Source organism: Salvelinus alpinus, chromosome 21, assembly GCF_045679555.1.
Source record: "Salvelinus alpinus chromosome 21, SLU_Salpinus.1, whole genome shotgun sequence".
Classification (NCBI taxonomy): Eukaryota; Metazoa; Chordata; class Actinopteri; order Salmoniformes; family Salmonidae; genus Salvelinus; species Salvelinus alpinus.
Genome location: NC_092106.1, coordinates 5,165,624 through 5,178,064, shown reverse-complemented (window position 1 = coordinate 5,178,064; position 12,441 = coordinate 5,165,624). Strand labels below are relative to the sequence as shown.

The 12,441-nt window shown below is 48.5% G+C and overlaps 1 protein-coding gene and 1 non-coding gene across 2 annotated transcripts in view; both read right to left on the bottom strand.

Moving 5' to 3' along the window:
• Positions 1 to 12,441, bottom strand: part of grik4 (glutamate receptor, ionotropic, kainate 4) — a 477,591-nt gene that overhangs the window by 25,243 nt on the left and 439,907 nt on the right. The window contains exon 13 of the mRNA XM_071356615.1: positions 1,131 to 1,334. Coding sequence (XP_071212716.1) covers positions 1,131 to 1,334 — 204 coding nt within the window. The remainder of the gene's footprint in view (positions 1 to 1,130; positions 1,335 to 12,441) is intronic.
• LOC139548670 (U7 small nuclear RNA) lies at positions 2,523 to 2,575 on the bottom strand. The gene has a single exon (XR_011669758.1). It is a non-coding gene; the product is annotated as a U7 small nuclear RNA (small nuclear RNA).

Genomic DNA, 12,441 nt, shown 5'->3' with positions numbered 1-12,441 from the left:
ATAAGAGCAGGCAATCCTTTCTTTATTTCCTTAATGGCTTTGCATCACCAGCTCCTGGTTAGCTGGGCCCTTTTAAAGGCATTTCTGTGCTGTGTGTGTCCGCTCAAGGGTGGCTGGGGCTAATGGAGATTCATTAGGACAGATGAGCTATGTCCGAGTGGGAAGGGTGAACGGAACACAGCCACGGCCGCTTCCCAAGTGGCCCCCTATTTGACCCGAGCCCTGGTCAAAAGTAGTGCACGATGAAGAGAGTAGGGTGCCATTTGGGACACGCGACTCAAGATTCTGTGTCGTCTGGATCGGGCATTATCTGGACTAATTAACAGCCTTTTTCATCCTGCTCCTCCTCTACATCCTTGTTCTCCTCCTCCTCCTCCCCTACGCTACTCCTACTACTTCTCCTACTCTTCTCTTTCTCCTCTTTCTCCTCTTTCTCCTCATCACATCTCTGCATGGTTACATCCCCTTACTGCAGAATGCTCTGAATGTGAAAAAATCAATCAATTGCTTTGGGCACTACTTTTCTCGATCACATCACTGGGGACATGTTTCACTACGAGACACTCAGCCTATCACGTATCAGATGGAATCGTTTGACCCTGGAGTCCACGGAGACACAGTATGTCTGCACACATAACACCCACATATAGGCCCCCATACACACTAAAGTTGTACAACTGATGCAACGCATTTGGCATAACGGTTGTAACGCAACGGAGAGCTTTCCTGACAAAAAAATAAGTACACAAGCATTGTGGAGACAGCGCTCAATGGTTGTGTACACATTTTCCGTGACGACAGACTCTCCATTGTGTCACGAACAGACAGTATGAGTTGTGTCACACCAAGGGATTTGTTAGGGGTGATCTGGCTGTAAATAGTCCTGATTACTATAAAGCCCTGTGTGACATGTTGCTGTTAAAAAAGGCTACATTAATACCATTTGATTGAATTTTTATGAATTGGTCTATAGTCCGAGTGGCATTATGCTGTGACGTGGTAGAGGGGGGTCAATGGTAGGGATATGGACGGTGATGGTAGGGCCCAGAGTTTTCCTGATCAAGTCATGTGGTCGGGAAAAACTCCTGGCCCTATTAATAAGGTTGACTATAGGACGCTGTTGCTCTTACCCTGGAGATGAGCTCTCCCACCATGCCCGTCCAGGTACCGTTGGTCCCCGATACCCCGTACACCCCGTCCCCCACCAGATTGATATGGTACTTGAACTTCAAGACGTCCGCCAGCTCCTTCAGCATGTCCACACAGAAGCCCTCATAGCGCTCGTTCCCTTCCATCTCCTGGTGGTTCGGTCGCAGCATCACGTAAGGGTTCTCCTGCAAAGGGACACAGATCACATGTAGAACGCCATGATAGTGTGGCGACCTTAACCCGATACCTAGCAACCTCGGACCTCTTGGCGTAACGTTTAAGGTGGACCCGAGTCCCGGTTGGGGCAGCCCCCCGAGTTCGCAAAAATGATATACAGTAGCCTAACCTAGTGTAGCATAGCATAACATCATCTCAGTCTTGACTTCTAATTTTTTTTACCTTTATTTAACAAGGCAAGTCAGTTAAGAACAAATTCTTATTTTCAATGACGGCCTAGGAACGGTGGGTTAACTGCCTTGTTCAGGGGCAGAACGGCAGATTTTTACCTTGTCAGCTCGGGGATCAATCTTGCAACCTTTCGGTTACTAGTCCAACGCTCTAACCACTAGGCTACCTGCCGCCCCAGGTAGGGTCAAGTTGATTTCAGCAAGTTGTCTGTCTGGACAGTGGACACTATCTCACCAGAGGTCATTAGTTTTAAATAGGAGCCAATGAGCATATATCTAAGGTTACATATGCATCAATTAATTTTACCACCGTACTTGGCGGGGAGGAACAAAAGCACTCGGGCACCTGCCACTGTCCTGTCTCTGTCTGGCACCTCTGTTTGTTCATAATTTACGATTCGTTTTTTTCATAATGTTGAGTAAGCAGCTCAATGATTTAAATTTGGGGGGTTAAGAGAGATTCATCAACCAATCAGGGATCCACATTTTACGCCAGCCACCCTAGCTAAAAGACTAAATGTGCTTACCTTTTTTGGAGAATAGTTTAATAAAGCATGCATCAAATCTTGACTGCTGCAGCCCACATGGAAAAATACTATAGTGTTCACTGAAGTTTTTTCGCGGACTTTACTGTAGTATTCACGGTAGTGTTTCCACAAAAACACTACAGTGAATAATGTAGTATTTACTGTAGTATACTGAAGTATTTACCGTTTACTATAGTATAAATACTGTAGTAAAAAATAATAGTATATACTATAGTATTTACTGTAGTGTTTTTGCAGACTGTAGTCTACTGTAGGATTTACTGTAGTGTTTTTGCAGACTGTAGTATTCTGTAGTATTTACTGTAGTGTTTTTGCGGACTGTAGTACAGTATACTGTATTATTAACTGTAGTTTTTTGTAGACATTACTGTAGTTTTTAGTAAAGTGTTTCTGTTTTATTATCTTTGACATAGAAGTGGAGGGCTTTCTCCTTGAAGAAACCTACTGGAGAAATGCTGAAAGAGTACATTTTCCATAACCTGTAGGTAGGACTGGGGTCGGAACAGATAGTTCGGGGTGTCTGCTCTTTTCTATAACCTGTAGGGAACTGTCACGCCCTGGCCATAGAGAGGCTTTTATTCTCTTTTTTGGTTAGGCCAGGGTGTGACTAGGGTGGGCATTCTAGTTTTTCTATGTTTTTCTGTTTCTATGTGTTGGCCGGGTATGGTTCTCAATCAGGGACAGCTGTCTATCGTTGTCTCTGATCGGGAATCATACTTAGGCAGCCTTTTTCCCTTTTGTTATTGTGGGAAGTTATCTTTGTTAGTGGTACTATAGCCCTCGTCAGCTTCACGGTCGTTTTTGTTGTTTCTTGTTGGCGACATTATAAATAAAGAAATGTACGCTGACCACGCTTGCGCGTTGGTCCACTTCTTCAGACGATCGTGACAGGAACACAATATATATGTAGGTTTCTTACAGGTGGCACAAATTGGGATATGGGGGAGGGGAATGGGCAGGATATATGCAAATGTAATACTGCAATATTTACTGTAGTAAAAAAAAAAGGTGTGTTCTTGCGGACTGCAGTGTTTTTGCTAATATTTTTGCTGATAATACTGGTAGTGTTTACTTTTGTATTCTAGAGTATCCTACAACATTCTATACTAAGTACTACACATGATTGAGGGATACTACAGTGTATAGTATTCTACAGTATACTACAGTTCACTACAGAATTCTATAGTAAACTCTAGTATTTTTTTTACGTGGGAGCCTACTAATGACATTGTTGGAGAGGACTTGTCACCTTCGCAACATGTCGGTTTTACAGAGTGAAGCAAGCCTTGTAACAGGTAGCCTCTTTAACCTGTCCTCTGTAACAGTGAGCTTTATACTGAAGTCGAGAGAGAGAAAAATCACGCGAAATATAGATATAGATATAGATATAGATAGAGAAATATAGATGGAACACAAGGCAAACAGTGCAATTGCTCTGTCATACTTCTATTGGGGTGGTGTTTGTGTTGACGGGTGACCGGGAGATGGATTCATCTCACAGAATGAAGTGCGCGTCCCTCCATTATGACACAAAGTGGAAAACCAGAGACCTGAAAGAGGACACATCACACCGCCACCGTCCATCCTGTCGCCATGGCAACAACAGTTCTTCTACCTGTGGTACTACCGGACCAGTTTATTTTAAACTTGATTAGTCTTCCATGTCCTCTACCCCCTCGCTGGAGTTTTCAGTGCACACACCACTTTGTGTTACACCGATAAGAGAATAGCAATAGGGATAATAGAACGGGGTTTTCCTAGCCTTCTCCGCATCATATCCGCGGTCACGGAATGTATTTTAGTGGGCATACTCATCAGTATTAGATGGAGGGAGAAACCGGCGGACGCTTTGAATGTATGCGCGCAGGAGAGCTCCTGGACTGCATGTTAAAAAAGAAAAGTACAGAAAGAAAGAAAGAACGAAGGGCCCAGAGTCAGAGCACAGTGACACTCTATAAATGCAAATCCTCTCCATTCATTAACTTATTAAACAGCCACGCATGTTACCTTTCTGCCCCAGAGTTGACACCTCTGCTGTGGTTATGCGGCGCCACGCGGGAAAGCACAATATAAATGCAAATTATTTAATCGCTCGCAGCAGCCTGGTGGTAGAAGCGCTCAACCATTGCAGCCGGACGGACGCTTTCCCCTTTCCCTCCCAAACTAGGGCTTATTAAGGAGTAGCATTTCACGGGCCAGTTGTACATTACACGGCGGGGGTTTCAAGGGAGAAAGCTTGGAAACGAATAAACAAACCTTCTGGATTCAATTAATAGGTCTCCACACCCCCGGCGACAGAGAGGAGTGGGCAGCTCCGCTTAATTAAATGCGGCCCGTCATTTCTCAGCTAGCTCTCACTTGTTGATTGATGAGTGTGAAAGGAAGGCAAAGTACTTCTATATTTATCTCCCCAATAACCCCCACTGTTAGGACACTATATAGAGGTGGGGAAGAACATCCTCAGTTGGTGACCTGGTTAACTACCTCAGCTCATGTATTCATTGGAGATTGGCTGGTTCTGGAGGTACTGCTGGTCTCCACTGAGTTCGGGAAAAATGCTTTTCGTTTTTACGCCCCCAGCCTACGGAATTGCCTGAAGACCACCTTGAAGTTCGACTCGCTGGTCCCCGTTGGACAGTTTAGAAGGCGTTGTATTTATTGCTGTTGTGATTTTACATGATGTTGTAGTCAATTCTATTGTGTATGTTCATGTTCACAGGGCTCCCTGGTCTCAACGGTGACCCGCCCTGTTAAATAAATAAATAAAATCCTGCAGAAAAATGTAATTAAGAGCTGGCTCTGACCCATCAATCATGGGAGTAAAACCCAGACATTAATCAATAATGTGGGGGATCTCTCTCTCTCTCTCTCTCTCTCTCTCTCTCTCTCTCTCTCTCTCTCTCTCTCTCTCTCTCTCTCTCTCTCTCTCTCTCTCTCTCTCTCTCTCTCTCCCTCTCTCTCTCTCTCTCTCTCTCTCTCTCTCTCTCTCTCTCTCTCTCTCTCTCTCTCTCTCTCTCTCTCTCTCTCTCTCTCTCTCTCTCTCTCTCGCTCTCTCTCTCTCGCTCTCTCTCTCTCTACAAGGGAAATAAACAATCAAAAATGAACAGTAAACGTTAAACTCACAAGAGTTTGAAAATAATATATACTATTGTCTTATGTACAGTGTTGTAGCAATAAGCAAATAGTTGAAGTACGATGGTGTTTGTGCTCCACTGGCTGCCGTTTCCTTGTGGCTACAGGTTGCAAATCTTGAGGGAAATATGCCTCTAATATGGTCAGACATTTGGCAGCAGGTTAGGAAGTGCAATTCAGTTTCCACCTCATTTTGTAGTCAGTGGGCACATAGCTGGAGGTCTGCCTATGGCGGCCTCTCTCACTAGCAACGCCATGCTCACTGAGTCTGTACATAGTGAAAGCTTTTCTTAACTTTGTGTCAGTCACAGTTTGTTACATTTACATTTACATTTAAGTCATTTAGCAGACGCTCTTATCCAGAGCGACTTACAAATTGGTGCATTCACCTTATGATATCCAGTGGAACAACCACTTTACAATAGTGCATCTAACTCTTTTAAGGGGGGGGGGGGGGGTTAGAAGGATTACTTTATCCTATCCTAGGTATTCCTTAAAGAGGTGGGGTTTCAGGTGTCTCCGGAAGGTGGTGATTGACTCCGCTGACCTGGCGTCGTGAGGGAGTTTGTTCCACCATTGGGGTGCCAGAGCAGCGAACAGTTTTGACTGGGCTGAGCGGGAACTGTACTTCCTCAGAGGTAGGGAGGCGAGCAGGCCAGAGGTGGATGAACGCAGTGCCCTTGTTTGGGTGTAGGGCCTGATCAGAGCCTGAAGGTACGGAGGTGCCGTTCCCCTCACAGCTCCGTAGGCAAGCACCATGGTCTTGTAACGGATGCGAGCTTCAACTGGAAGCCAGTGGAGAGAGCGGAGGAGCGGGGTGACGTGAGAGAACTTGGGAAAGTTGAACACCAGACGGGCTGCGGCATTCTGGATGAGTTGTAGGGGTTTAATGGCACAGGCAGGGAGCCCAGCCAACAGCGAGTTGCAGTAATCCAGAGGGGAGATGACAAGTGCCTGGATTAGGACCTGCGCCGCTTCCTGCGTGAGGCAGGGTCGTACTCTGCGAATGTTGTAGAGCATGAACCTACAGGAACGGGTCACCGCCTTGATGTTAGTTGAGAACGACAGGGTGTTGTCCAGGATCACGCCAAGGTTCTTAGCACTCTGGGAGGAGGACACAATGGAGTTGTCAACCGTGATGGCGAGATCATGGAACGGGCAGTCCTTCCCCGGGAGGAAGAGCAGCTCCGTCTTGCCGAGGTTCAGCTTGAGGTGGTGATCCGTCATCCACACTGATATGTCTGCCAGACATGCAGAGATGCGATTCACCACCTGGTTATCAGAGGGGGGAAAGTTCTCTCGGACGTTGTTCTCTCTCTCTCTCTCTCTTTCTCTCTCGCTCTCTCTCGCTCGATGTGCTGTGTGGAAAACATGACAGGTAATTTGGAATGTTGTTACATCTAACTCCTAATGTTGCATAAATCTTCACTGTTTGTGAATGCTTACCGATCTACCGACATACACCAATGTCAGAAGCATTCATTGAAATCACACGAAAATAGTATCTACCTTTTGTAACATACCACAGACAAATCTATGAAATAGTGAATTCCAAGCTATGAAGAAATGCAGCATCTCAGCATCTCATCTCCATTGCCAGTAGTCTGGTTGTGTCCAGCTGAGTATTGCCAGTGTTCCATGCCCCCCCCCCCCCCCCCACAATACCTTACTCTACCCATGCCAGGTGCATTTTCTCCAATAATGGTTATGGTTCGGATTGGGGGAGGGAAAGCTGACCCTAGATCTGTACCAGTGGGAAACATCACCCCCGAGCTGAGCCTAGAAACCTAAATAATCGACTGCACACGACAGTCAGACGATTCTCGATATTGAAGGTGTACCAAGTCATACCTGGGTTCGAATAGTATTCACTATAGTTGAAACACTAGCTATGCTTGATTGAGCTTCCTTGGCACAATGGAAACAATGGAGTAGTCTCAAAAGTCGCAAACATCATCCATTTGGCACTCCAGACATGCTCAATCAAACATGCAAAAAATGTTGTTGTTGAAAGAAAACAAATACTTCTTGAACCCAGGTCTGGTTCAAGGAGCAGTCACAACCCCTAGCCTCGCAATACCCCCCATCCTCCAGCAAATACAATTATGAGGTCCGGAGCCTATAGCGAACTGACAGCTCAAATATACACTGAGTATACAAAACATTAAGAACACCTGCTCTTTCCATTTATTTATTTATATATTTATTTATTTAACCTTTATTTAACTAGGCAAGTCAGTTAAGAACCAATTCTTATTTACAATGTCGGCCTACACCGGCCAAATCCGGACGACGCCAATGGTTTCCCTATGGGACTCCCAATCACGGCCGGTTGTGATACAGCCTCGATTCAAACCAGGGTGTCTGTAGTGACGCCTATAGTGACACCTCAAGCACTGAGACACAGTGCCATAGACCGATGCACCACTCGGGAACAGGTGAATCCAGGTGAAAGCTATGATCCCGTATTGATGTCACTTGTTAAATCCACTTCAAACAGTGTAGAAGAAGGGGAGGAGACAAGTTAAAGAAGGATGTTTAAGCCTTGAGACAATTGCGACATGGATTGTGTATGTGTGCCATTCAGAGGGTGAATGGGCAAGTGCCTTTGAACAGGGTATGGTAGTAGGTGCCAGGCGCACCGGTAAGTGTGTCAAGAATTGCAACGCTGCTGAATGACACTTCTCTCTCACAAGGTAATAATGTAAGTAAGGCCTACAGTATATCTAAAAGCCACCGTCTCATCCGCTCTCAGGTATTGTTGTTCTGTAACAAGGACATGTCTTTGTTTCGAATACTTTAGCTGTGCTTGATTGAGCTTGACTGGCACAATGGAACCAATGATATAGTCTCAAAAGTCAAAAGCCTGCCCATCTGGGACTCCGAGTAGACTCAAGCAAACGCATAGAGATGGTATTCGCAGTAGGGGGAAACACTGTTCACCCCACGGTCGTAATTATTTGATTTATTTATTGACGAAGCAGAGTTGGGGAGCTTCGTGCATCTTGGTCCCAAAAAATTGCAGTACATACAGTTAACTGCCAAAATAAACCAACGTACTAAGTGTCTTGATAGGGCATTGGGTCACCACGAGCCAGGACAGCTTCAATGCACCGTGGCATAGATTCTATAAGTTTCTGGAACTCCATTGGAGGGATGCGACACCATTCTTCCACAAGAAATTCCATAAATTGGTGTTTTGCTGATGGTGGTGGAAAACGCTACCTCAGGCGCCGCTCCAAAATCTCCCATAAGTGTTCAATAGGTTTGAGATCTGGTGACAGACGGCCATAGCTTATGGTTTACGTCGTTACCATAATTAAATCGTTAAATCGTTAAGTGACCACTCGTGCCCCTGTGGATGGGGGGCCTTGTTGTCCTATGGTGGCATAGCCATGACAGCCAAAATAATGGCCTGCCCAGCATTTTTATACATGACCCTAAGCATGATGGGATGTTAATTGCTTAATTAACCCAGGAACCACACCTGTGTGGAAGCACCTGTGTCACGTTCCTGACCTATTTTTATGTTATTTGGATTATGTTTAGTTGGTCAGGGCGTGAGTTGGGGTGGGCATTGTATGTTGTGTGTGTTTTGGTTAGTCTATGGGTGTTGTATGTGTATGGGATAGAGTATTGTTAGGTTGTCTAGTTATGTCTATGGCTGCCTAGATTGGGTCTCAATCAGAGACAGCTGTCATTCATTTGTCTCTGATTGGGAGACATATTTAAGGTAGCCATAGGCAGTAGGCTTTTGTGGGTAGTTGTCTTGTTTAACGTTTGTTGCTTGTCTGGGCACTTGCGTTATTTAGCTTCACGATCATTTGTTGTTTTGTTTGTTTGTAATAGTGTTTTCGTTTCATGTTCATCTTCGTTCGTTTAATTAAAAGAAGATGGCTTATTTTCCTCATGCTGCGTTTTGGTCCGTCTCTCCTCCACACGATCGTGACAGAACTACCCACCACAACAGGACCAAGCGGATTGAGGAAGGAGGGAAGGAACTAAAGCAATGGAGAGAAGAGGAATGGAGTTGGGAGCAAATTTTCAATGGAGAAGGACCCTGGGCTAAGGTTGGTGTGAATCGCCGCTTGAGGGAGGAGAAGAAGGCAGCCACAGCCCAGGAGCGCTGGTATGAGGAGGCAGCACGTAAGAGAGGCTGGAAGCCCGAGAGGCTCACCCAAAAATTTCTTGGGGGGGGCTAAAGGGGAGTGTGGCGAAGCCGGGTTGGATACCTGAGCCAACTCCCCGGGCTTACCGTGGAGTAAGAGGGCGTCGTACTGGTCAGACACCGTGTTATGCGGTAAAGCGCACGGTGTCCCCAGTACGCGTGCTTAGCCCAGTGCGGGCTATTCCACCTTGCCGCACTGGGAGGGCTAGGTTGGGCATCGAGCCGGATGCCATGAAGCCGGCCCAACGTATCTGGCCTCCAGTACGTCTCCTCGGGCCGGTGTACATGGCACCAGCCTTACAGGTGGTGTCCCCGGTTCGCCTGCATAGCCCAGTGCGGGCTATTCCACCTCGCCACACTGGCAGGGCTACGGGGACCATTCAACCGGGTAAGGTTGGGGAGGCTCGGTGCTCAAGAGCACGTGTCCTCCTTCACGGTCCGGTATATCCGGCGCCACCTTCCCACCCCAGTCCAGTACCACCAGTGCCTACACCACGCACCAGGCTTCCAGTGCATCTCCAGAGCCCTGTTCCTCTTCCACGCACTCTCCCTATGGTGCGTGTCTCCAGCCCAGTGCCTCCAGTTCCGGCACCACGCACCAAGCCTCCTGTGCGTCTCCAGAGCCCTGGACGCACTGTTCCTTCTCCCCGAACTCGCCCTGAGGTGTGTGTCCTTAGCCCGGTACCTCCAGTTCCGGTACCACGCACCAGGCCTACAGTGCGTCTCAGCCGGCCAGAGTCTGCCGTCTGCCCAGCGGCGCCTGAACTGCCCGTCTGCCCAGCGGCGCCTGAACTGCCCGTCTGCCCAGCGGCGCCTGAACTGCCCGTCTGCCCAGCGGCGCCTGAACTGCCCGTCTGCCCAGCGGCGCCTGAACTGCCCGTCTGCCCAGCGGCGCCTGAACTGCCCGTCTGCCCAGCGGCGCCTGAACTGCCCGTCTGCCCAGCGGCGCCTGAACTGCCCGTCTGCCCAGCGGCGCCTGAACTGCCCGTCTGCCCAGCGGCGTCTGAACTGCCCGTCTGCCATACGCCGTCTGAACTGTCCGTCTGCCATGAGCCTGCAAAGCCGCCCGTCTGCCATGAGCCTGCAAAGCCGCCCGTCTGCCATGAGCCTGCAGAGCCGTCCGCCAGACAGGAGCCGCTAGAGCCGTCCGCCAGACAGGAGCCGCTAGAGCCTTCCGCCAGACCGGATCAGCCAGAGCCTTCCGCCAGACCGGATCAGCCAGAGCCTTCCGCCAGACCGGATCAGCCAGAGCCTTCCGCCAGACCGGATCAGCCAGAGCCTTCCGCCAGACCGGATCAGCCAGAGCCTTCCGCCAGACCGGATCAGCCAGAGCCTTCCGCCAGACCGGATCAGCCAGAGCCTTCCGCCAGACCGGATCAGCCAGAGCCTTCCGCCAGACCGGATCAGCCAGAGCCTTCCGCCAGACCGGATCAGCCAGAGCCTTCCGCCAGACCGGATCAGCCAGAGCCTTCCGCCAGACCGGATCAGCCAGAGCCTTCAGCCAGCCATGACCAGCCAGAGCCGTCAGCCAGCCATGACCAGCCAGAGCCGTCAGCCAGCCATGACCAGCCAGAGCCGTCAGCCAGCCATGACCAGCCAGAGCCGTCAGCCAGCCATGACCAGCCAGAGCCGTCAGCCAGCCATGACCAGCCAGAGCCAGCCAGCCAGGATCCGCCAGCCAGTCCGGAGCTGCCGTCCCTCAGCCCGGAGCTGCCGTCCCTCAGCCCGGAGCTGCCGTCCCTCAGCCCGGAGCTGTCGTCCCTCATCCCGGTGTCGTCCCTCATCCCGGTGTTGCCCCTTATCCCGGTGCTGCCCCTTATCCCGATGCTGCCCCTTCAGTTAGGTGGGTTTAGTTGGAGGGTGGTCATTGGGGGGGGGGGATACGGAAGCGGGGAGTGACTATGGTGGTGTGGGGACAGCGTCCAGAGCCGGAGCCACCACCGTGGACAGATGCCCACCCAGACCCTCCCCTAGACTTTTGGTGGTGCGTTCGGAGTACGCACCTTGAGGGGGGGGTTATGTCACGTTCCTGACCTATTTTTATGTTATTTGGATTATGTTTAGTTGGTCAGGGCGTGAGTTGGGGTGGGCATTGTATGTTGTGTGTGTTTTGGTTAGTCTATGGGTGTTGTATGTGTATGGGATAGAGTATTGTTAGGTTGTCTAGTTATGTCTATGGCTGCCTAGATTGGGTCTCAATCAGAGACAGCTGTCATTCATTTGTCTCTGATTGGGAGCCATATTTAAGGTAGCCATAGGCAGTAGGCTTTTGTGGGTAGTTGTCTTGTTTAACGTTTGTTGCTTGTCTGGGCACTTGCGTTATTTAGCTTCACGATCATTTGTTGTTTTGTTTGTTTGTAATAGTGTTTTCGTTTCATGTTCATCTTCGTTCGTTTAATTAAAAGAAGATGGCTTATTTTCCTCATGCTGCGTTTTGGTCCGTCTCTCCTCCACACGATCGTGACAACCTGCTTTCAATATACTTTTTTTATCTCTCATTTACTCAACTGTTTCCATTATTTTGGAAGTTACCTGTATGCTGATGTTCTATTGTATCTCTGAGGGGGGGAAAAAGTATTCGTTGTTTGCAGTAATTTCTTTGTTGTTGTACTATCCCAAATGGACGTGGTCAGTTTACCCATTAAGGGTTCCACAGCTTTAAAGGTTTAAATACTATTTGACCCCAGGTCTGCATCAGGTACAGTGCTTTGGGTCCGTCCTTGACAGGCGGCCATCTTTGCTCACACCGACTGAGCAGAGAGGATGATGGGAATAATCAACCCTGACCCTCCTGAACAACCATACACTAGGGTTACACTACACTTCACTGACCATGTGACTGTGGTCTGAAGCCTGAAGGTGACACTCTCCCTCCTAAAGAGGCCTGAGCCAGCCAATCAAAAATGACTTTAAAACAAATCAACTGAGAGCCGAGTCTCTATTATCTTCCCAGAGCAACCAGGAGTTCAGAAATATCACCTCTCCTGGTGGCACAGCGGAAGAGCTATGAGCTTCTTTCACTAACATCCAAAGGAAT